Source organism: Sinohyriopsis cumingii, chromosome 3 (genome assembly GCF_028554795.1).
Source record: "Sinohyriopsis cumingii isolate HCF-2022 chromosome 3, ASM2855479v2, whole genome shotgun sequence".
Classification (NCBI taxonomy): Eukaryota; Metazoa; Mollusca; class Bivalvia; order Unionida; family Unionidae; genus Sinohyriopsis; species Sinohyriopsis cumingii.
Window position 1 is genome coordinate 106,876,839 of NC_142963.1, and position 27,115 is coordinate 106,903,953.

Genomic DNA, 27,115 nt, shown 5'->3' on the forward strand with positions numbered 1-27,115 from the left:
TGTTTCGTCCATCCCCCCAAATATATCAGAAAAAAGAAAAAAATTAGAGGGGGAACTAGCCAATTTAAATGATATATTAAGAGAATTAAACGATGAAATAGAAGAACAAAAAACATTGAAGGGTACTTCTGCTAAAATGGTTTTATCAGATAAAATAGCTCAGAAAAATGATGTAATTTCTGATATTAAAAGGGTACAAAAGGAAATAAGGAAAATAGGAAAAGGTTACACTGGTCGCGGATATAACAACCACATCTGTCCTGACAATATCGTCAATGACGTATCACGGCTAGAAGTTCTCATCGGAGGAAAACGTGCCGGAAACAACTCTCCGGAAATTATAAATGAAGCCGCAGATATCTGTCAGAGACTATTTCAGCGTGGCATTATGGATATCGGCGTTTACCGGGGACTCATTGATGAACTCGCAGACGGTTACCACAGCGACTAGTAAATTTAGTTAGAGAAACAATAATTAAATAAAATGATACTACACGATTCTTTTCGCAGACCAAGAAGTGTCAGAGTAGTAAACTCACGATTACCAGTATACGAGGTTGTTTACGGAGATGGAGTCGGTGATGTTGTTAGGGATTTAGTCACAAGAATCGCTCCGAAAGCTGGACCGTTAGTAAAACAATTCGCGATGAAAGCTGCTGATGTTGTCAAGGATAAAGCCATTGGCACTGTTGGTAGTCTTGCCGGAAAAGCATTTCAATCAATTAAGGATCGACTAGCACAGCTGATACAAAAAAAAACCCCAATTAAGAGGCCCGCGCCAGTAAAACTACCATCCACTGAAGTTATGCCGGCAAATGTTAGTAGCGTAGTAAATAAGGCCGTAAATCAGAAATTAGCTGAGATCGCAACAGCGGGAATTACCTCCAAAGCGTTGCAAGATAGTGTAACTGCTAATTTGATAGCTGGTAGTGGTTTCCGGTGACGATAACATTTTAATTAGATCATCACGAATAATAATAATGTTTGTGCGAAAATCCAATGATGCATTTGATATGTCCAAACCAGTACTTAAAGATGATTCTGTACGTGATTTTCAATATTATTCTTATGAAGCACGTAATCCTAACCAACGGGGAAGAATTGAACTACAGGTCCAGGATACAAGCAGATACTTCTTGCCCGCTGAGGCCTTCATCGAAGTTGAAGGTAGGTTTTTAAAGAATGATAACACTAACTACGGAATCGGCGACCGAGTTGGATTTGTTAACAACGGCATCATGGCGTTATTTAAATCCGCTATTTATATGATAGATGGAAAAGAAATTGAAACAATTCATGATAACGTCGATGTTGCCACAACAATTCTCGGGTTGGCGAGATACTCGGATGATTACACCAGATCAGCCGGACCATCAATGATGTTTGCAAAGGATGTAACCGACAGCCCCGAGAACAGGAATGTAACAATGAATGCTGGTGGTACCGAAGTTGCATCGATGAACGAAAATTTTAATTTGGGTTTTGCAACACGTAGATCGATGTTAAGTGGAGATGAAGAGTTCTCAGGTGTGATTCCATTGTCTCACATCTTTGGATTCTGCAGAGATGTTCAAAAGGTTATATTCGGTGCCAAACACACAGTTATACTTGTGCGAAAACCTGATGATAATGACGCTATCTGGCGAGATGCTGCTGTTGCCGCTGGTCAGGTAATACTAACTAAACTGTGGTTGTGGATGCCAGTGTTGTCTCCGTCAATCACCGAAGAACAACGACTGTTGTCTTTTATGGACACGGGTGGTAAATCACTGCTATCCTGGAAAACAACAACCACAGACGTTATTCAGGGTGATCACGGCGGGTTGTTTACATGGCATATATCATCGCAACAAGGAGTATCAGCACCACGACATATTTTCATTGCATTTCAATACCGTGCTAGAATAAGTGACCAGACAAGAACTCCAATGGTATTTGATACACTTGGAGTTTCTGAAGTTTCGTTGAGAATAAATGGGCATCAGGAGCCATCTGAGGATATATTAATAGATTTCGAACATCATCGTGTCGCACGCGCGTATCATCGTCTGATGTCATTTATGGGGCGCGACCTTAATGTAGACACTGGCCTGCAAATATCACAGCGAGACTTTATGAGTTTATATCCGATTTATTACTTTTCGCTGGAACATCTTGATCTGGTTAAACAATCTGTTGTCGACCTGCATTTCCGAGCTCGTGTAGGTGCTCCTGCTGGTGGTTATAGAGCGATTGCTGTCATACTCTCCGATAAAGCAATGCTACTTGAAGGTGTTGGCGGACGAATGAGAGTTATTGACGCTCCAGTAGAAAACATGTAACAATTAGATTAGTTTCTGAAATATAATGTCATACAGTCATGTTAATGTCACCTTGACTTCCGGTCAAACAAAGAAATTGCAATCGAAACACGCAAGCACGTGCGGGACATCAATAACGTTAAAACGAGATCAACTTGGTAGTGGTCCAAACAAATTGTCATTGACGGCCACTCAGCTTAAACATTTTAATAAGGCGTTAACAGCAAAAACCGGTATCCGCCTTGATTTCTCTGCTGCAGCTATCAAGGACATGACTAAAACCGGTGGAATATTTCCCCTCATCCCAATACTAGCTGCTGCAATTCCAGGATTACTCGGCGCAGCGGCAAAAGCTGCAGCGTTAGGTACAGTTGGAACCGCAGCTGGAATGGCACTAAAGAAAGCAATCGGAAAGGGATACAAGAAAAAAAAGGGGAGATCCACTCGCGGATCAGGTCTAAGACTACCAGGAACTCCACCATCATGGTATCCAAAAAAATTCTAACGCCGTTGAGCAATTTTGATTTACTCGATGCTGTTAAAAAATTGCGTATAAAACATTTCAGAGGAGTATTTATGCGAGATCAATTACCGACGCGGCCGAATAATCCAGAAACTGGCATTATCAATCTCGACAACAAAGATGGTCCGGGAACTCACTGGGTTGCTTACGCGATCGATCCACGTGGAATTATCTATTTCGATTCGTACGGTTTAGCACCGCCAACTGAGTTTCTCAGGTATGTCCGCGGAGTGCCTCGCACTCTCAACAGCAGATTTTCTAAGAAATCCAAAGGATTTTCAATTCCAGTGTGGCAGTCGACGCTACCAACACAAACATTAATTGATCCGCCCATTTGTGGAAACGAGGTTTTAAATGTTCTTGATGCAATCTCAAGAAATCCAGCAACGTCTCCGCATCGAGTAGTGTATGAATATACCGCATCGAGAAATGCTTAGCATTTTCATGCTCGCATTTGAAAAACAGCAATAAGAATAATGGTGGATATTTACGGAAGACCTTTCACAAGAAAAGTCAAACCTGGCACAGATGTTGATCTCTCAAAATATGCGACACGAGATGAAGTCGATAATCTTTTGAATATAGCTGGAGTTGACCCAGATGAAGTTGCTATTTTCCAAGACAAGCAAGGAAAACTAAGAACGAGCAACATTAAGTTCAATGACATAATTCGCAGAGTTCTTGGAGCTACCAAGGATAATTTCGTTGCATTTAGTGATGGCGGCCGGATCAAGGACTCGAACATATCAATCGCAAGCATCAAAGACAGTATTGATAAAGGTGTTGATAAATGTGTGAAAAAAACCGGCGACGTAATGACCGGCGAACTCAGCATGAATGGAAACAAAATAACCGTACTCAGAGATCCAGCCTCGAACGACGATGCAGCAAACAAACAATACGTCGACGCGCAGTACAAACTCGTTGTTGACCTAGTCAGCGACAGAGTAATAAAATCCGGCGACGTAATGACCGGCGGACTTGACATGAGCGGCAACAAAATAACCGCGTTAGCAAATCCCGAATCCGACCAGGATGCGTCAAACAAACAATACGTGGACATCGTCAACGGTAAACTAAATACGCTGCGTGCAGAGTATGATGTTCACGTGGGCGCGTTTACAAGACTTCGAAGAAACTTCTCAAAAACTGATGAGACCGTGGATAAGTTCTTTGGGGATCCTCCAGTCGTCGACACGAAACTTTCTGAAATCATACCAAATCTTACTAATAACGCCAACGATATCAATAAGATTAATACCCGGTTAGGTGTAGTCAGAACGGAAAAAAGTTTTTCAGATCAAGTTCAGATAATAGAAAATAACATTAACACGATCAAACAAACACAGCAGAATATAGTATCGGGTATTCCTGAGATCGTTAACAAAACCAGTCTGATTAAAGTCCCCACTGGAGTTACTTCCGGGCATATCACCAACATCGTATTCACGGTATCATCGGGATTCGCAACATGGTCACGACAAAATAACAACACTATCAAATATACAGCAACAGCCACCGGTGTTTACAGGTTGTCTGTGTTTTCAGCCGCTAAATTTGAAATCTTCACAACATATCCTTGGAGACATTCCACCGATAAGTATTCCGGGGTTTGCACTGTAATACTAAACAGCGGAACCGAGGAAACATTTATGCTTGAAGCCGCCGACGATACTTTAACAGCAACATCTTACTGGTTTTGTTTGGAATTCGTCGCTGCAACGCCTCAATTGGTTACCGCGTAATTAAAAATCGCCGGCGATTTTAAATAATAATGTCAACGTTGAAATCCGAAGGATTTCCAGATGCTCAACAATATCGATATAATCAAGTCCGTGAGTGGCAATCTGAGTTAAAAACTGTCATCGAAGTAACCAGTCAAAAAGTAAAAAAATACCGCAGACGCATAACAGTGTTAGACGTTATGGTTTATTCAGTATCCGCCGTTGTTGCATCCGCGGGAGTAATACTATCAGCGGTCACTCCAGTGACTGCAGTAGTCGCTGCCACGATCTCTGTTTCCGCTGCTACAGCAACAGCAGGAGTTTTCGGCATCATAGCAAAAAAAATATCCTCGTGCGCGGTCACAAAATTACACGATTACACGACAAAATTAAATACAGCCACGACCGCATATCAGAAATTATCATCGCTGATATCATCATCGTTAGACGCGCAATCCAGCGACGCTGCGTTGATATCAGATTCTGAATTCAAACTAATGTCAGATGTGTACAATGACTATTTGAAAACTAAACAAATAAATAATGTCACTGATGGCAACGCCACAGGAACTGCTTCAGCAAATAGTCACAAACACAACACCGGTAAGGACCACAATGATCTCAGTGTCCTCGACGACACCAGAATTCAGCATTAATTTTCCAACTCCAATTGCCGTGAACGAAATCGCGTTGTCGAAGCTCAGTGCGTATCACAGCTGGCCTAATGTCAGAGCGGCATCATTTTCCGGTCAGCAGCCAAATAATTCGTTTGTGTTTTCGTGGAAAACCAAAGCCGACTCTGACGAATTCGACTGGGATACAATTACGCTACCCACTGGGAGTTATCAGATCGAAGAAATCAACGCGGAGATACAACGCCAAATAAAACGAATCACCGGCAAGGAAGCCAAAATATCTGTGACCGCGCACGAACCAACGCTGTCTGCGGTCATTGAAATCTCAACACCGGGATACGCCGTGGATATTTATAGCAGCTCAATCCGAACAGTATTAGGATGGCCACAAGAACGACCCGAGGTTGAACCGGGTCCACCGCCACCATCGAAGTCGGATTTCGAGACCACGAAGGAAGAACTACACGACCTCGTGTACGGCGAGTATTTATTATTTTCAGATCGATTACGATCAGGCCAAGCCTGGTTTTCAACATCAGATAAAGTTCCCTTGGATATAATAGGGGCAGCTTTTTTTGAGGGGTATGGAGGCCGGGATTACCGGCCAGAAGATATAGAAGCTCATTTTTTTAATCCGATCAAACAAGCACATAAACAACAGCTAGACCTGTTGCGGGGACATTTCCAAGATTATATCTCTGATATAACAAAACCAGGAACTGGAAACGCTAGCGTTTCTGCAAGCAGTTCTCGGAATGCTTTGCATTCTCGCACGAACATTATCACCACCATAGAAAAACTAAACAAACTCGCATCCACGATGGAATTTATGAATCAAAAAGTAATTCAACATCTACTGGATCTCAAGGGCGATTATGGAAACCGAAAAAGATCGAATTTTGCAACCCTATTTGGTATTCCCGTGAAGGATATTTCAGATTTTAAACTTCCTGGATATAACGTACACACACTAAGAAAATCAGTCCAAGATCTCATCGAGGAATCTTTCAAAGATATTTCTGCCGCGTATGCGAAAATAAAACCACAACCTGTTATTTTAAGACACGACAACAGTACAGCATCCGATGGCAGACACATCTCACCCGGGATCGTAAATATCACAGATGTTATTGCGGTCAATCTTGTATGTGACGTCATTGACGGTAGCTACAGCGCATCAGATAATACTACGGCGATGCAGGGGTTTATCCTGTATACGTTCACACCAAAAGACCCCCCTGGTTTTCTGATTGTGCAAGAACCAATCAATGTGGTCTATCTGCGGTGTAATAATCCGTGGTTGTCAACGATAAATTTTAAACTCGTCGACCAACGGGGGGGGTTGTTGGACCTGCGTGGCGAGACTGTCTCCGTGAACTTACTGGTGAAATCCTGAAACTCTTCGAGGACAAGGACAAGTCAACGGATCCATAATAATAGTTTTTTTTCTGCAGTGGTCCACTTTCGTCATCGCGTGCAAATACCCCATCAAAACCGGCATCGTTGGAAATGCAAAGCATTTCTGGAAGAGTTTCTCTGGAAGTCCAAAGGACTTCTCATGCGAGTGCTTAGCACGCAGGCGCGCATTTAAAAAAACGGTTGTGTATAATGTGTGAATACATTCACGCACGAGTTCATATTCATGATAAGCAAATTCTTCACGAGGCAATAAAAACCGCATTTCAAATACAGACATTCCCAGAACAGTATTTCCCCGTTAAAATAATCGTTGACGTGTACGGCGACGAAGACTTCTTGTTAACGTCGTCACAATTAACACAGCTACAGCAAAATCATATGATCACAGCTTGGTGTCAACGAGAACAGATTATGAACTATTCTCATTGTTGTATTGATGTTGAAACGCTTAAGCAAATCCTGGAAGTCTAAGGACTTCTCATGTAAAACTCGAAGAGTTTCCACGCTCGGGCAAAAAAAATAATACACTTTTTTTTACCGTGGAAATGTGCTTTACACTCGAGAAACTCTTTGAGTTTCCGGGGGGGGCGCTAGCGTTTCTCAGGTTCTACTTTCACTTTGTGCTGTGAGTCACACGCGGCGGTTTATACTTCCTTGTCGGCCTCGTAGTCACAAATACTAGTATTTTCGTCAGAAATGCAAGGCATTTCCGTGTCTAGATTCTTTATATAACCTTTTAACCGTCTCACCCTGGTGCTAATTAATTTTCGAGTCTCATACTCGCTTGACAATACAAGACGAATCTTCTCAACTGCACGGCACAGTGGAATAAATTCAGATACCTGATTTTCAGTTATCCCGGCAAGTGATCTGTAAATGCGATCTTGCAAACCCTTAATGAACCTATAACACGCGGGGAGATTGTTCTTCCCCGATTGTGATAGCTCATTCAAGGATTCAAAATCTGACATAATTGTTTCAGTGTCTAGTAAAATATTAAAACCTCGCTGTTGTAATTCTTTAATTTCAACAAGTATGGTATTTATATTTTCGTGATTCATATTATTATATATTTTTATATTTTTAAATGCATGAAAAATGCTTTGCATTTCTTGTCCAAGGGACTTCTCTGCTAGCATCACCAAAAACAAAAATAAACAGATAGATGATGAGCGGTTATCACTTACTGGGTACTCTTCACCGGCCTACGGTTCTTTCATGAGTCCTTTGTTAGGATTTTTTTTTCTTGGTCTTATATTAGACCTTCGTGTTGTGATTTTTCCCTTAGGCACCTCATGTTACCGTTTATTTTTGGCCAACACTCTTTCTGAATGTTTCTATTGGTGGGCACCCAGGTGACGTAGAGCTTTATGCATCCATCTATCTGTTTATTTTTGGGGGTCACTCACCCCATGAGGAACTTCTAGATCGTCAAATAACGGTCTAGAAGCTCGGGAGGGACGATACAACACAGAACAACCTTTACCTCTGATTCGAGTATGACAGCAAGTAAAGGCACAATGAACATGTAATCTTATCCTAACTTATCCTAAGACCTTATCCTATGACGACACAAACATGCAGGTGGGTCATTTTCTACGGTCAGCAGCAGAGCAAAACCATCCATTGAATCGACCATTGGATGGTGCACAAAAGACACCCGCCATTGGCGGATTAAATTTATGGTTTTGCTTGCGCGTGCTGACTTTCGATCGACCCAAAGGTCTTAGGGAGCGATTTCGTATATAACCCAACTGTTACTTGCGAGTTGGAAATTCGCTCTAGCAGTGGGCGGGACTTGTTTAAAATATTTTAATTGTATGTTTTCTCGAGCGCGGTCATATAACAAGCACAGAAGAGCAAAACAGTCGGATATATTCAGTAAAACGAGGATATTGTTTGTAAAAAAATATATATTCTACGGTAAATAAATGATTACATGTTATGAACTCGATAAAATATTTTATCAAGGTGGCTTTCTCAGGGGAGCAAATCCTCTGACGACGACAACTCTGCAAAGCGTTACACACTCGTGGAGGAGTTATCGTCGTTTGTGTCAGCGATAAGAGTTATATAACAGAATGAAATCTTCTGTTTGAGCTTCTTTGAAAATGCTGTTTTGCGGATCCCAGCTGCGACACGCTGTACAGCAGGTGGACAAATACCGAAATACCTACCGGCGGAGTATATTGACTGGAATACAATTTCTTCACCTGCGTTTATAGATTTAATAGCTCTTCTTGCAACTGTTTTACAACACCCTGTGTTACCCAGTAGGCAGTTTTTGCTCTGAGTGACCACACGAAGATTGTTTATAGAGTTATCAAGTATGTTACCGTTAATGTGATCAATGACAAACCCCTTAGGGATCACTCCGTTAAAAACCTCATAGACGAAACGATGACATAAATACCTCTTTGAGCACGTGGCAGTAAATCTTAAATAACCAGCATTATCAACTGTACCAACTGGTCGTCTTCGCGTGCAGTGTCGCACCGTGCCATCTCGGTTTGCCTCATAATTTGGAATAGTTGGATGTGCAACAAATTCTTGTTCGGGAACAAATTCTTGTTCGGGGACGAATTCTTGATTCATTATACTATAAGCAAATCATTTGTCTAATTCATAATTTGTCTGAAAACTTATTTATGTAATCACGCTCCGAGAACGTGTTCGAGTCTGGATTTTTTTTATCATAATACCATTTTAGTTCTCGATAGCGTTTCCCCCCACACGCTGAACATAATTGCGTTTTTCCTCGTACTCCAATGCCGCATCTGATACACGGTATCGGTCCTAGACTCCCACCGCGGACCTGTTGAGCATGTTGTCCACAGTATTCGTGTCTGCATGGTTTGCTACACGGCGCTGATGAATTTAGTTTAATCCACTTGCATTGGTGCATATAATATATTTGTCTATTTAAATACTTGTCTTAATTATAATAATGAGTTTTGAAAGACTATCCAGAATAAAACCTGGAAATCTCCAATTTCCCCGAGGTCGATTCGATCTTGACCGGTTAACCGGTGATGTACGACGACGAGAACTCGCAGCGGTAATTGGTGTTATCAAGAACGCCAAAGAAGAGTTTCGTCGTGATGGTGCCGCACATGTGTGGTCTTCGTATAAAATCATTTCTGAAAATGCCATCATTGATGGTACCATCAACGATACAATCGCGTCGAACATAATTGGGTATCTCGATGATAAAAAATATTTCATTCAGATAAAATTTATCGTTGGCGTCGACGACGCCGAAACAGGTGAAACAACGTGGATTATCAGAGACAAACTAGACCCTATTCTTGATGCCCGGCGGGGGAAAACCGTCGTCGTAACCAAAGACTCAAACCCGGGAGTACTTGTTGGGATTGATACACCGTATTATGCCAGAGCGTATCCTGTGACCGCAGTCATTTATGGAATTTATCCGATGAAGAAACCACGCGTTGATAAACTCGCCCCGATGAAGATGTCAGAGTCATTGATAAAATCCACAGGGTTGAATTGTGTAGCCGAGCGAGTAATGGAACATTTTAAAAATGCAATGCGAGGAAACGGCCTAACACCGCTAAGACAGACTAAAATAGCAGCGTGGGCGGCAAAAGTAGTGGATGAAGGAGCGTCAATAAATGATGTTGCCGAGCTCGAACGATTACTAAAATTTCCTATAACGGTTTCATCGTTGACCGGTGAGGTATTGTACAAGAGTAAATATGATTCCCGTGGAGCACCAATAACTATTATCGATCATAACAGTCACGCCTGGACTGACTCGGTTAGGATATTTCCTCGAGATCGTGTTGTAAAGTATTATCCGGAATTGGAAAATGCTAGCATGGGAACCACTAGTGGTGAAACTCGAAGAGTTTCTGGAAATGCAAGCATTTCTATGTTTGATTTTATTTATCAGATAAGTAAAACCGATCCAGTGTCGGTGTGGTTATTCCGAAGTGACCTCGAGGGAGAGTTTGATCAGTTTGTGAAACCCAACGGGGAGGTATACAGAACGGCGGCATTACATCACGAAATGAAAAAACTCGCAGAAAAATATCATGCGACGAACACTGATACGTTACTGACGCAGTGTTTTACTGTCCCGGGTGTTGTCACGCATATAGCCCGAGAACGAAATTCATGGAGACCAACCCCGAAGAGTTTTCTCGAGGATATTCAACAGAGCTGTATCGAATACGGACACGGTGGTTTGTGGAATACCCAGTATGATCACCGCGATATGATATCCGTGGATATGACGGCGTTTTATCCAGGAAGTTTTCTTGGGCGGGGGGAATGTAGTGAGTATTTTAAACGGTTTGGTCATATTACAAGCTCGATGACAAGAGTTGCCATAAACGGACCATTGCCTGATTTTGACCTGACCGGGGTTGCTTGTGTGTCGTCGTTTAAACTCGCTACGGGTTTACATCCTGTGTGTTATGCTTGGTTTGGTAAACATTTCGTTGAGAAGCGATGGGCACCAATAGTGTTATTGCGATACATGCTTGACAGTCGAATACTGCTGTCGCTGACGGTCAGTACCGCGATTATATGCTACTGTCGTCAAACCGAAGTTTGGTTGCCAACTCCGCAAGTCATCGAAGAAACTAATAATTTCCAGGAGTATCCAGAATCTTTTATCGACACTATCATCGAAAGAACTCCTAAAATTTCCCAAACTGATGAAAGCGCCGCAAAAGATCTAGGACGAAGAATAATAGGAAAATTTACTCAAGGTGGAGCGTATGATCATAAACTACATCATAGTCGATTAATCATGGACGAGGCCGAATTGGATCTTATTGTCGCTGATGCCGCCACGAATAATACGTTTTGTACCCGCGAAGATGTGTTTCTGTCAAACGGGGAAAAATTAGGAACTGTTTTTAGTTATATCGACGGAGAATCATCTCAGTACACACATTTGAGATCTTCGATGCTAGCTTATGTATCAATAAACCTATTGTCGATGATTAATAGGTTTCCCGTTGACGCAGTGAGAGTTGCAACGGATTCATTCTATATCGATAAAAAACACTTAGCGGTGTTGAATAAGGTTATACCGAATGATCCATCGTGGGGTTCATGGAGAATAAAAAATGAAATGTTGCATGGATATTGTGAATCAGCTGATGTTGAAATCGAGGATGAATATCGCGGCGCAGAAATATCTGGGAAATTTTCAATTTCTACGACAACTTCGCTGCCGCCGGTGCACGATCCTGTTGTGAGACATAGAACAGTTTATCTCAACGGGGCTGGTGGTTCCGGTAAGACAACTCGCGCGATAGAATTATTTAGAAACTCTGACATGATTGTGCTAACACCCACACATAGACTTGCCAGGGAGATGCGACAACGGGATGTTAACGCGTGCACGTATCACAGTTTTTTCAAATACAGCGGCGGCACATGGACTCCTACGCGAATGGGAACGAAATATATCCCTGGAATAATCATCTGGGATGAGATAGACACTGTGCCGTTGGATACATTAAAACAGTTTCTGGATTGGTTGCTAAAGAAAAATACCGCAGTTGTTATGTGCGGCGATCATGGTCAACCACCGCCATTTACAGGTGAATCTCCACACACGTGGCTGAAAACTTTTGTAGATTATTATGAGGAAATAACTAACGATGTTAGAGCACTCGATGAAACGCTGAAAGAGTTTAAGGCGTTGATCAGGCTACAAACCAATAAAGTCCAGTGTGAGATAATGCGTGAAATAATTCCAGAGACTTCGCTGAGCGACTTTTGGGAAACGTGGAAACCAGGTGATTTAATTGTGGCAAGTAGAAAGATAGTCAGGGACACACTTCAGCAGCGGTTATTTCAGTTACATCAGAAGAAATTTCCAATGCTGGTAGTGCCGTTGTGTTATAGACCAGCTGATACGCGATTGCAGAATACCGACGTTGATATACCTGGGAGATCGGAAAAACAGAATTTAGTATTAAATGATATTGTCACAGTTGATATTGATGCTGTTGAACAGGCACTGAAAATGAGCAAATCCCCGTGGACGCTAGGATACGCTATGACCATCCACAGTTCGCAGGGACTAACTATTTCAGATACAACAGTTTGGATTGTTGATGATCGCATCGAGTGGTCAAATTTAGTTTATTTAGCCGTGTCAAGAGTAAGAAGGATAGGTCAGTTACGAAGAATTGTATTAGATGATGTTATCAACGACAGCATCAACAGATCAATCGCTGATGATACAATAAGAAAGAAATTAGCCGGTTACAAACAGAGCGACAAAAAAAATGGCAACGAGTTTGATCTCGACGAAACATTTATTATACAATTACAACAGCAGCAGAATAATCACTGCGCGAGTTGTAATTGTTTATTGCTGTGGCAGTATTCGAAAAATAATCCAAGGCAATTTACCGTAGATAGAATAGATAGCAGTCGCGGTCATACGCGTGAAAATGTAATGCTGACCTGTCTTGAGTGTAATCGACGCAGAGGTGCTGCTGCAGTTATTTAAGTGATCGAGGTGGTAATTGTGTATCCGTGGGAATCACCTGAAGTTGCTCGCGTTTAAATCCGCGTTGAGGAGCAGTCGAATCTAATCTGTAGATTGCGTTTCTCCCAGTTGATCTGGTTATGCTGGATATCTTGTGTGTGGTAACACTCCATATAGGATCAGTTGCCCTTTTTTTTCCTCCTTCGAGTTCGCCGGGTTCGTATAAATACCTAACGGTGACATTACCCAGCAACGGGGACGCTAGCGTCGTTGGCTGCGTTGAAACATGTCCGTGAATCACTTTAGTGATCGGGGGTATATATTTTTTTGTGATTGCATTTACAGGCCTCATGTTTGTTGTTCTGGTAATTTCATTATTCAGTGCGGCTATCACGTTTGGCAGTCTTGCAACCCATTCACGAGATCTCGTATCGTAAATGAATTCCCTCGCGTACTGGTATCCGAATAATCTCTCAGCGAGTGTTCTATTAAATCGCTCAACAATTGCCTGATCCCGATGAATTTCAGTATGTCCTCGTCGTATGGTAACGTTATGCTGCTTTGTCAGTGATGACACCGCGCCCTGAAATTCCTTGCCAGGATCAACTTGTAATAATCGTGGCCAGTTTAGAGGTCCTCGTTGATAAATTCGTTTAAACGCAGAGGCGACTTCGGACGCTGTTTTAGTCGCTAACGGTTCTGCTTCTTTGTATCTACTAGCAACATCAACTACTGTTAGCGCGTATTTGTATATTTTTCTGCGGACAGTATCATGAGGCAGGAATAGTATGTCAGCCTGATGAACTTCATTGGGGACGCTAACATCAAAATGTGCAAAGTTGATTTGTCGAGGTGGTGGTAGGTAGATTTGCCATATTGCTTGTTTTGACAGCCATTTTTTGGCAACCTCGCGTGTTACTGATGCCGCGTTGGCGAGTTTATTAATTGCTGAGTTACCTCTCCAGTATCCGATTGGGGAATAATAAATCGCTTGCATTTTTATTTAATTATCCAGCGCCTAATGCTAATTTAGATTTCATCGCTGATCTTATTAACCAATTAGCGAGTGACTCCTTAAATGATTTATTTTTTATGGCGCTTAGTGCATGAATTAATTTCACATCCGCGATATGCCTGTCTTGCAGATCTTTACTTCGATAAGCAACATCATGCATGTGACACGCTGCGTCGATAGCGTTTATCGGATACTCTCCCGGTTTTGGTTTAGATTGTTCATCAAGTCTGATATCTAGTCGTGTCCCTGGACCGCAGTAATTGTATCCTGGGAGATGTTTTTCTCCGGGATATTTAGCCCAAGGGGTACCTGGAAGTCGTCCGAGGGTTGCTGCGATGTCACCTCCGCTGACTTTGTCAGGCTTTTTTTTTGAAATCTAAATTTTTTTGTGCCACATCGCGCACACTTACCAGAAAGTGCTTGTCTGTTATTTTTTGTTGTAATGGTTGTTAGATCATTCGTAGGGGTTTGTGCCTTACACTTCACACAATATAGATCCATAATTATTATTCCTTATATACAAATGGAGATCACTGATTTTTCTGCGACGCGAAGGAAAGAACCAGTCAAGCATAATTCCGTGCTACCAAATTCTATCAGAATGATCATCATAGGACCGTCAGGATCAGGTAAAACACAGCTGTTGCTGAACATGATAATGAAGTGGATGAAATGGGACAAACTATACTTGATAGCTCCGTCTGTGGATGATCAACGTTGTTATGATGTTATAAAAGATTTTAATGAGAGTGCAAAAGCGCTGAGTGAAGACGGCGAGGATGTTGTTGAATTTATAACTGATATTGAAGAAGCTCCGTCCGTGGAAGACCTTAACGGGGAAATAAATAACCTAGTAGTGTATGATGATGTGATGCTGGACAAGCAAAAAAATCCTGCAAGAATATTTTCACGAGGTCGTCATAAAAACACTGATGTGATTTATGTTACTCAGCGTTATACACAAATTCCAAAAGTAATCAGGGATAACTGTAATCTTCTTGCGGTGTTTAATGGAGTTGATGTTCACACGCTGAGAAATATTCATCAAACCTGGTGTAGCGGCGATATGGATATTAATAAGTTTAAGAATTTCTTTAGTCGCGCTCAAAGAAACCAGCACGGATTTGTGACAATAAATTTACACGACCCGCGGACACGATACCGCGTCGGCCTTGATACACTATTTGCGACATAAAAATGTTTTCTTGGAAACTCATTTCGTAGAGCAGCAGAGGGGGCGCAAACTACACCTGATTTTTCGATGATACCTCACCGTGGAAATTATGTCGGATACGAGTCGGATTTATTGAAGTAACTCGCGTTATATCAGCGGAAATACAAAGCATTTCCGGAAATGCGAAGCATTTCTCAAGGACATTTTTTTTTGTCCTGTATTCTGAATAGAAGGGTTAATTTGTCGAAATAAGCCCTCTATCGGGAAAAGTTTCCGTGAAAGGGTTTATTGTGAAAATAGTTTCGGTCTGTTCGCCCCCTCTGCTGCTCAGGAAGACTATTTGCACTTGATGAACTGCCAAGCTGTATCTCTCTACCACCAGTATTAGACTGCTATAAAACCTTACTGTAGTTGATTTCTGCATGGGCTATGTATAAGTCACTAAGTAATGACACTAAAAACTTTGCATGTCTAATGTGACATGGTTGACTAATGGCTGGAAATAAAGTTATTTCTGCCAGAGTAAAACCAGCACAAAATTCTTTAAAAAAAGCCACAAAAAAAAACAAGACAATCATGGTCATGGTAAATTATTGTCAATATAAGGCCAAAGTGGACTGGAGAGTGATCACCTGGCTGATATCTAATAACCAAATACAAGAGCAGCTGGCTTTGTAATCAGGGATAGTAGAATACTTTCTATCGAAATTTCCAATCTTATTGAATGCATATGTTATGAGAACAACTACTACAAAGTTTCTCTACCTTTTATATCTACACTCATGATCAAACATCAGCATTATTTGTCCACAACTGAAAAGCTCTTACACCAGAATGCTTTGTGTCGGTGTCTCTCTAAATCTGTTCAGCAGTGATAGTCTTGTAACAGGTCATATTATTATGTATGCAACATCATGTAAATATCTAACATTAATCAGTGGTTTATCTTACTCATTCACAAATGTGATCATGGATAACATGGGAACCAAATGAAGGTTGTACTTGGTGCATGAAATGTTGGTGCATGAAATGTTTACATTTTTAAATAGTATTAATTATCATATAAGACAAAATGTGGAAAGGTGCAATACATTTGTGTTCATTTGCCCAGCATTTACAGTACTTTATTCATACATGTGATTCTACTGGCAGTAGGGGTAATAAATATACTGTTTTCATGCCATCTACTGTACATACCGTTTTATAGTTAAAATCTAATACTATTGAAAACAAAAAATAATGGATTTTTTTAAAATGCTTCTATCCCCACATTACAGAAACAAGCTGAAACCAGTCAACTGGGAACTGGAAATGTTACAAATGGTGCAGTGATGTGTGGTCAAGTAATCAGCTTAAGAAGGCTCAAGTGTACACAAGAAGCATTGAGTATCTTACTGTTGTAATCTGAAGACATTAAAGTCAAATGTAGAATGTTTTATAAGGTGTTATAAGCAATCATGGGATCCACATTGGTCCATGGTGGTTTTTGAGTCTTGGCATAAACACTGACTAACTTTTGGCAGAGGTCAGATAAAAAGTAGAGACCAACCCAAAAATTATCTCAGCATAAACAAGACTTAGTATTTTGAGTTTTATCTTGTTTAATTGTTATTGCATTGTTCAAGATGATTTTAGATGAATATTTAAGGATACCTCACATATATATTATTATATCTTTTTCAATTCATGTTAAAATGCTCAAATGTGTGCTTTCTCCCAATGCTACAAAACCACTGGCTAAGAAATATGAGACTCAGGAATACACTGTCCCTGAGTGACCATAGCTTAGAAGTACTGGAGAATAGTCAGCAGCCATAAAAACCCAGCCACAGGAAAACTGAAGCCTGAACTTCTCTGCAGTCTGAGCATGGTTGTTTGGTCATTGCCACTTCAAATGCTATTCACAAAATGAATATCGATCCAAGGGGAAATCTGGACCAGAAAACTACTGAGAACCTGATAAGGGGTGAAACTTAATAATCACAATGAATGTCATCAATGGTCACAAATCAGAGATCTTGTGAAAGAAACAAAATGGAAGTGGATCTTATAAAAAATTCTTTGCAGTGAACTTTAATGCATACAACTTATCCTTTCTCATTTAAATGACAGTACACTGACTCATTCATTCATTATTATTGTAACAATTTTCATTAGAATCTGTTCCATGTTCAAAACTTGCTGTTTTACTTTCATATGAAAAGAATACATATTATGTACAAAAATTTACTTGTTTTCTTTTCAATCCCCTTAAAAAATGTAAATTTTATGTCACCCCCAAAAAATCTGCTGGTTTAGAAACCAATCTACTGATCAAAATTTGTAAATCTACTTGTTTGACATACAGATTCTGTCATGTATGTTTTTAGTCTCTTCTTTGGATCATATTTTCTAACCACTCCAATGGCCTAGTGGTTAGAGCATCTGCCTCAGCTGCGGCAGGTCACGGGTTCAAACCCTGGCAGAGTCATACCAAAGATTTATGAAAATGGTACTAACAGCTGCCTCGCTTGGCGTTCAGCACTAACAGGTAAGTGTTAGAAATGGTCAGCCTGGTGTCAGGAAAATGTGACTGGGTGATACAGGATGCTACATGTCTGTGGTATGATGCCCAGTGCTAGACATCACTATATACTGTCACACTGAGACACTGTAGCGATATGACTAAAAAATGGTTAAACCTACATTACAAATCCAAATCACATAGGATCAGATCTGTGACCAGTGATTAATCTACAATTTACTTCAAAGAATCCCAGGACTTGCATATTTTTAAACAATGAGTCCCATCCAAAGCTATTGAGCACCAGCAATGTAGAGATCAATCCCATGCAGCATCAACAGTAAATTCTGCTGCTATTAAATGGCAAAATTTAATGGACATACATGTACACATTGAGATAAGACAGAATTATTACAACAAGGACATTAATGACTAAAAGATCAACTCCTGCTGTAATTTAGATTTTAATTCATACATTTGTGTCTTAGATCTCCAAGCATATAATACCGAGTTGAATTTAAATATTCAGCATGTTTCTAGACTAAAGCTTGCTGGCAGTCACTAAAGATTCATAATTAATATAACTTTTTCTGAGAACATCAATATCTTGAACTCCCAACTGATGTAAAAGATTCACAAAAGAATTAAATTTGTTCAAAGAAATGTTTTTGTCAACCATCCATTTAACAACCTTCATTAGAGCACTTGATGTTTTAACTTGCTCATACATGAGCTTTGCAATACATTTTTCAAATTTATGTTGTAACTTTGGGGCTAATACACATAATTTGCATTTACAAGGTCTACATGTCTGGTTAATGCTGAATTTTTAACATTTCTGTTCATACCATTTACCTTTTTACTGTCTGTGCATTTCTCACAATACATCAAGTCATCATTTTTATTTGTACCACTACTATCAAATCACAGCCATGTGTATGATTTTAGCACCGGTTGAAACTGTTAATTTTGTATGCATTACGCTGGAGGCTGAGTACATGTTTACATCCTGATTATCTAATGAAGAAACTGCATCTGATATGAGGAACATGAATCATAAAGAAAATAACAAGTGTCCTTTGCTTAGGGTCAATTTCCATTATCTTCTTTGGTGGCATTTTAAGCAGCAACATGACAGGAACTGATTCCACCCATAATAGTCTACTGTAACAAAGTGAGCCATACCACATGAATGATGCAGAAATAATATTTGCCAAGAGAAAAGAAAGGCCTGGTAAACATATAAAAATCACAGTATGATGCTGTTCTTTGAAAATTTCTTGTGTCCAATGGAATGCACATATGAACAATTAATGAGTCCCTGCAATCTTCTGTGCTTCCTGGACACAGGACAATGGGGTAAATTAATCACTGTCTTAACACCCTCTCTCTTGTCATCATCTAATTTCTGCCATTTCAGTTGCAGCTGTGCACCTTGCAAATACATGCATTTCCAAACTGTTTATAATGGCCACTACACAATGCAATGAATGTTTATCAACAATGATATAAGTATTAAAATACATTGTCCAGTATAATTTTGGATTATTTGTTGAATCAGTGAACACAACCTTTTCCAGTTGGTAAATGCAATCCAGATTCCTTATACCTGTTGTTGTTATTATTATTAAAGAAATCAGTTGTTGGGGCCACTATTACTTCATATTGTTTGAATATAACTCCCCCTTTGTTTGTACCCCACTAATGATTTCAATAATGGAAATCTTTAATGTGATAAAAAGTGCACAGAACTTAATCAATTCATTTACTGATTTATGATTTCTAACCTGAACTGATCAGAGTGGTCCTAACACTGCCAATCTCTGTGCCTTTCATGCTTAACAGACTTTCCATACTAACATAGTGCCATGTTACGTACACTAGGGTGAGTCTATTTCCTCAGACAACATTGTGATGTAGTTCATCATGTTCAGTAACTGCTGGATAATTCCGTAAACTATCATAATGATGAGAGTTTAGAGCTATATCCCTTTGCACACATGTTAATCCAAATGAAAGGCAAATTTGTAGCTGTCAGTCTTTTCCTTTGCTTGATTTGACATTGTAAATATCAGAAGTAGACAACATAGTATATTTCTACTATGTACATAAATGTGAAGTCATGCATATATCCCTTCACTGAAAACAGACTTGTCCAGGAACTGGAAATGACTGGTGAACGTGGTTGTCTTTTACACTTAAAACTTCAGTTTGGAATGAAACATGCAGATGATAAGGGGGCTAGGGTCCACCCTGGTCATAATCAGGTTTGAAGAATCAAGTTCTGTGCATCTTTCATCTCATTTGTGCTTTTAGTTTTTTTTAATCTGTAGGGAGTTACAAACAAACGGGAAGTATATTTAGACTAAAGTTCCATGTGCATGAGGACTGTTTTGACAATAATCACACTCATTTACTTGATGAGTGGATGAGTAATTTAACATCTGTAATTTCTGCTGTATTTAAACAAGTGAAGAATACTGGTAGGTACTCAATTAAACACAATAAACAAATAAATTAGACTGTAAAAGTAATAAGGATTTGCAACCACTATTATTTTAGTGACCAGCAGTAATTTTCATGGCTGTGTTACAGTGATCCTTCACCAAAATCACTAACCTCTGATTGTGGATTGGCATTAATTTCAAGCCTTTAATTCATGTCAACTAATTAAAGTTACATATATTGTGTTATTTGTTATTAAAAAAACTGAAGTGTTAGAAGAAACTCTGACTAATGTGAAAGTGAAATGTTTATGGTGTTAAGTGTCTTTTGGGCATAAATCCATTGCATACATCTTACAACTCTAGCAAAATGGATCTCACTCGACAGTTAAAAAAAAATTAAATGTTAGATACAACTGTTACTAATGTAAAAGTGACATGTTTATGGAGTTAAGTGTCTTCTGGACATAAATCCCTTGCGTACATCTTACATCTCCACCAAAATGGATCTTACTCAACAGTACTCAGTATTCGTACGGTCTCTTGTGCAACTGTGTTTCTTAGTATAAAAAAAGTGTATTGGTATGGGTATTTTTCTGTTTTTCCTCTTCCTACTGCTTGTTATCTGTATTGATAAGCGGGTTGTTACCGAAAAATATAGACTGCCGAGATTCGAAGCAACGTACAATAAAACAGCTGATTTAAAGGGTCAAAGAAGGTGACTTCAAACTATGGTGAATTTACTTACTCTGGAAAAGACCATATGTCTTGGTTCGGCGTCTTTCTTTGAATCCATACTAACTTGATAAATGGTCATATTTATCAGAATTATTAGTCACATGCAAACATAATTTTATGGTGTTCACTTCCTCATCTTTCTTGTTCCACTTCACTGCACAAAGCAGACGGAAGCTGAAGTAGCTAGTAGCCGCTTATATCATTAAACAATGCTTTTTATCACGCGTTCTTTGCATTTAAGATCTGTATTTCTCATTCGTTTACAACATTGCTTATTTTTTACAGAAATCTGACATATTTAAACCTTACAAAAATAACATGAAAATTATGAATAGACAAAATTGAGATTGGTTTCCAAATTATTTCCTCCTGTTTGATTGTATTACCATAATTTGTATACCAGTCAGCTTGTAACTCAAGGCCCGCTATTCATCCATTTTTCCTGCCGCACGAGGGTGACGCGGTAAACAGTAACGTCGAGATAAACCACTTTATTAGAAAATGGGTGACAAAATTGATATGAGCCTTGATGATATCATAAAGTTAAACAAAAAACCTGGTAGAGGACGAGGAGGACAGCGGCGAGGAGGTAATAATCTTAGAGGCGGACGACGGCCTTTTCAGAACCGAAGCCGCGGTGGAGGTGGTCGGGGAACTTTCAGGGGAGGCGTGCAGAAAAGAAGGCCAATGGGTAACCGATCCCCGTCTTTTACACGAGTAAGAATCTTTTTAATGATTTTATTAATTAAACATTCAAACACTTCATCAATTAACCCAACCACTCGTTTCTTTTAGAAAACGCTTAAAATGTCTTTAGTCCTACAACGTAAGACACATCACCCGATATTTTTGGTGATGGGTCTTGCAGCCTAACTAACGGCGCTGTGTAGCGTGTTGTGATGTCGACTAACAGTGTAACGAAAGTCAAATTTTCAGGAATATCACACATAACTGGCAACCAATAATGACGCTTTTCTACAAAGTAAATTATATTGTTTTCGTCAGGCTTTGCTTACCCTGACTTTTCTCTAATTGATTCAAATTCTCACAAAAGAAATAGACCTGTTTTCAAATTTCATTGGCCTACATTTCAGTTGGCTTGAAAGCCAGAATGCCAACATCGGGTTAAGTTGAAATATTCTTTAACAAAATGGATAAAATATATATTATGCCTATTGGAACTGTAAGCAACATTTCATTTCATTCAAGAGACATATCCCCCCACTTGAACATACATAAGTATGAACATAATTCAGCATACCTCGACTACTGTCTCATTGCAACAAATTCAATTGTATGTCAACGGAACATGAAAATATATCCATTTGCTAGTGTCATATTTTGATTCCACCAGGATAAAGACAGTACAGTAAGTATATTAAAGGAGACTAGAAATCAAAATTTTCCTTTTACGTATGTAATTCTCTACAGATTTTAATCAGACTGTCATGTTTATAAATTAAATAACGTAAGCGGGTAGTGATTTTATTGCATGGAAGATACCACGATTCCGTAAATTGCAGAGTTTTGATGAGACGACAGATCACGTGGTACCGTGACGCAATACTAGCCAGTCCACGAATACAAACATAAACATTGGCAAGTTTGGCAGACGGAAGGAGACCATACTTGGGTTGCACATTCAAAACTTGAATCTGCAGTCTGATATAATAGTTTATGTACCGTATGGGTCAGTGCTTAAAGAAATTTATTAGGCACAGGCCCCGGACTGGTGACTTAAATAAACTCAAGCCCTGACTGAAATTCCACAAGCCCGGACAGTTCATACCTGTCAACTCTCAAGCCGGGAGAAAAACCTCCCAATTTTGGGGGTATTTCATCATCTACAGCCCGATCTCGTAATACAGTGGAACCCCGCTATAACGCGCCCCGCCATAACGCGAATTCGGATATAACGCAGTCGTAGCATGGCTCCCGAAATTTCGTATATTCATTCACACATGGAGAAAAAAAATTTGAAGAAAAGTAAAAAAAACAAAACAAGAAATTAACTTCATTTTGGGCATGAGATTAGTTGTGACTTTTACAATAATATGATCGTGGCATGGTTCCTGAAATTTGAAATTCATTTACGTGTATTTTTATCAGACCGTGAAAATATTTGTTTAACGTACGAGAAATAGTGTGTAAAACGTTTATTATAATTTGGTGGAAGAATTCGCGTATGACTTTTAATAATAAACGATCGGAACTTAACAATTTATCCAGGTTCTTTAAGTGATTTTGGAGAAGTGATCGTGTATGAATTCTAAAATAATACGATATATATAACGTACGAGAAATAGTGTGTACAACACTTGGCTTCTGAAATTTATCAGTTTGAACAGGTTGTGGTAAAGCTCCGTATTCTACTCTAGAAGAGAAAACTGGTTTCATTAGGTTTTTGAATTGTTAAGCCGAAGTAAACATTATCGGAAGTGTTACTTATTACGGATCCATGAGTAAAGCCAGTAAATCGTCTTTGTGATTGTCTTCCATGAATTCTGTATACAGTCGTTGCTCAAACAATAGCCGACATGGGCTTCTTATTTAACTGCAATCACAGCCAAGCAGCAGACAAAGCTCTGGTTGATACAAGAGTCGCACAATTTAATAAACATCAAAGGACGAAAGCCGCCAACATGTATGCTGTGCTTGGCGGTGTGATCAAACAACAAACAGTTGAAAGTAAATGATATCCACTTTATTATCTGTAAATTAAAAGGGTATGAAATTGTACATCCGTTCAGCTTAATTTTGTTTTATATAAAAAGTGATTCGTAACCATTGCAGGCCTTCATTACTTAGTTATTGAGCTTTATCTGTGTACGTTGTTTGCTTATATAAAAAAATATTTTACTGTTATGGAAAAGCAAGTTCAAAAACGCAAGTCGTTTTCTGCTAAAGAGAAACTGTATGGCCTAGATCAACTAAAGAAGGGCAAACAACAAACTCAGCTTGCCAGAGATCTAGGAATCAGCAAGTCCACTTTGCGAGGGTGGAAAACAGATGAAGGAAAGCTCCGTAGTCTACCCAACATTCTTGAAGAGGAAACTGGTTTACAGCGTAAAAGGGTTACGTTAGCTAATGACAATGTCCTAGATTCAGCTTTGTACCAATGGTTTGTACAAGCTCGCTCAGAAGGTGTTCCAATTTCTGGCCCAATTCTGGCCGTATCAATGGAGATGATTCCAAATTTAAGGCGAGTAATGGCTGGCTAGACAGATTCAAGAAAAGGCACGCTATCAGCCAAGTTCTTGTGTCTGGGGAAATCTGCTCCGCTGACAAAGAGGCTGCCAATTCCTACCCGATTGGGCTTAAAAAGTTGCTGGAGGACGATTGCTACACAGCCGACCAAGTTTACAACTGCGATGAGACTGGTTTATGTTATAAAATGTTACCCGATCGCACCCTTGCAACCAAGACTGACAGTCACAAACGAGAAGGTTTCAAGAAGAGGAAGGACAGAGTGACTCTCTTATTTTGTGTTAACAAGTCTGGCAGCCACAAAGTCAGACCTGATGATTGGAAAATCGAAAGTTCCCAGATGTTTTCATCATGTAAATATGAAGGCACTTCCATTTCAGTACACTAACAGCAAGAATGCTTGGATGAATAGCTCCATATTTGACGACTGGTTTCACAAAACATTCATTCCAGATGTTCGGGCTCATTTACGAAAACTCAAGCTGGAGGAAAAAGCTCTCCTCCTGCTGGATAATTGCCCTGCCCACCCCCCAGCGGAAAATCTTGTCAGCAGTGATGGCAAGATCAAAGTTTCGTACCTCACGAAAAACACTACGTCAGAAATCCAGTCACTTGACCAAGGCATAATTTCCGTATTTAAACAAAATTATCGCCGTGAAAAGATAAAGGGAATGGTAGCAGATAATAATGCATCCGTCGACACATCATTGGCATTACTCAACTTAAAAGAAGTATGTCACCTTGCAGGTAAAGACTGGGATGCTATCACTGCACGCTGCATTGAACGATGCTGGATAAAGGGTCTTGGGCCAGCTTTTACGCCCTCGACACAAAATGATAGCGACAATGAGCTTGAATTTACAGGATTCACTGAGGACAACGTACGTTTAGCAGAAGAAGCACTCAAAAAATACGAGCACAGTCATCATGATATCCTTAACTGGTATTCAGTAGATGACATCTGCCCTATATACGAACACATATCAGATGACGAAATTGTTACAAATGTCCGCAGGAAGAATCAAGCTGCATAATCAGAACCTGAAACCAGTGACGATAATGATAACGATGACGATGGCACCCCAACTCCCCCACCAAAAGTGTCTGAAGCAGTAGTACATTTAGAAGCAAGTTTAAGGTGGCTGGAAACACAAGATGTTGACAGCGTCAAAGTCCTTCAATTAAGAAACATTCTTGACTTTGCTAGAACCCAACAGTTCGCGGCAAAGAAGCAAACGTCATTGGATATATTTTTCAAGAAATGATGAAATTTAAATTTGGAACCACACTGACTTTGCACTTTGCGCAACGATTAATTTAGCAGTTTTCACGTGTTTCTTTTGATGTTCACAAAATCTGAAATAAAAGTTATTTGCACGCTGAAATCATGCGTTGATTGTTAATTATTCTTGCAGTTGTTGCATATGATAAAATCTTAGCAGTATGAAATTTGTACAGACACCGTATGTAGACCCGGGAATAGCTGCATGCAATGACCATACGATATCAGACGGCAAGTAAATGATTTCAATATTTTGTTCATCCTATATTTTACACGACGAATTCAGACTATTACAAAATTATTGAATATTTTAAATCTGTACGATTTTCAATGAAATTACATCCATTATGGATGAACTGCATGCCACGACGGCACGGTAGCATACGGTGTTGATACACTTTTCATGATATAGCGATAGTCTGGTATTATCGGTCAATCTCTATTATCGTTCAAACAAATAAAAATTAGTAAATGTTTTTAATGCACAGTAATAACCTATAAATATATTAGCCATCGATTATTTTGAATATATCTTAATTAATGCATTCCAGTTAATATTCATCTGATGATAAGCCGACTTTTGATCATTGTACATGTATACACGTATATGTTCTCGGAAAAAAAGTTAAATATTGTAAAACCCCGCATTAACGCGACCCCGCTTTTAACGCGATCCGATTTTATGGACCCCGATCATCGCGTTTTAGCGGGGTTCCACTGTATCTCTAAATTTTTCGCAGCGAAGTGTCGATTATTACACTACGTCTGTCAATTTTCATTTGTAAGAAGAAAAAAAAAACCAAACCCAAACCATTTATAAATAGATATAATGTATGCAATCCACAGTCTAAACTGCCACACTGCAGACATCGTAGTGATATGACTGAAAAATTGTTAAAGCTACATTAAAAATTCAAATCACACTCACACAAGTCTAAATCCGGCAGTGGACGAAATAATGTCACACAACAGTTTTTTTCTTTATTTCTTCTTCAGTAAATAGAACGTGAAAATTAAACATTATTCAAGTAAATTTCAGATGTTTTTAAACAACTACAACAGTACTATAGTATAAAAAAAATTAAAAGAATAAAATTGTCACCAATTAGCTTCAATGAATGATCACTGTGAAATTTTCTCTGCAAACAAAATCGCATCTCCATTTCCGCCGAAGAAACACCTGACATTCCTCTACCGTATATGTAAAGTTTAATTACCATGATTAAATTACAAGGAATAAAACAAAATATACCATGCGGTATATGTGGCCCTAAAGAACTAATTCTGAATAAATATTTTGTTCAGCAAACAGTGTTACATGCATTAAGACTTAAACCTGAAGTCCATGGCATCGTAAGTAACAACAAAATAGGCATCGTTTATTTTGGCAATCAATTCCTGGTGCTTACACATACACACACTGTCGAACATGGTTTCTTTGAAGTATGTCCGAAGGGCAGTCCTTTTCACAAGATCAATGCAAGGATAAGGAGTCTGTTCATTAGCCACAACGGCTTTAATGTTTGCATACTTAAAGGAGAACAGAAACCAATGGAAATATAGAATAATAATAAAAGTACTATAGCAGAAAACCTTATTCTGAAGTATCATCTGCAACCGTAATGCCAATATTAAAATATTTGCCTATCTTCTAGGAGCTGAATTTCAGT

General features: G+C 39.4%; 2 protein-coding genes and 1 long non-coding RNA gene across 3 annotated transcripts in view; 2 read left to right on the top strand and 1 right to left on the bottom strand.

Moving 5' to 3' along the window:
- The window catches only part of LOC149803490 (uncharacterized), a 38,856-nt gene extending 21,480 nt beyond the window's left edge, over positions 1-17,376 (top strand). Inside the window, exon 3 of the long non-coding RNA XR_016420224.1 lies at positions 16,549-17,376. This is a non-coding gene — a long non-coding RNA (uncharacterized LOC149803490). The remainder of the gene's footprint in view (positions 1-16,548) is intronic.
- The window catches only part of LOC149803489 (regulator of G protein signaling 6-like), a 101,059-nt gene extending 79,777 nt beyond the window's left edge, over positions 1-21,282 (bottom strand). Inside the window, exon 1 of the mRNA XM_089953213.1 lies at positions 20,967-21,282. Within this exon, the coding sequence (XP_089809339.1) occupies positions 20,967-21,035 (69 nt within the window). The 5' untranslated portion in view covers positions 21,036-21,282. The remainder of the gene's footprint in view (positions 1-20,966) is intronic.
- An 87-nt stretch (positions 21,283-21,369) lies between these two features.
- LOC149803491 (THO complex subunit 4-like) overlaps positions 21,370-27,115 on the top strand; it is a 38,905-nt gene continuing 33,159 nt past the window's right edge. The window contains exon 1 of the mRNA XM_089953214.1: positions 21,370-21,673. Coding sequence (XP_089809340.1) covers positions 21,458-21,673 — 216 coding nt within the window. The 5' untranslated portion in view covers positions 21,370-21,457. The remainder of the gene's footprint in view (positions 21,674-27,115) is intronic.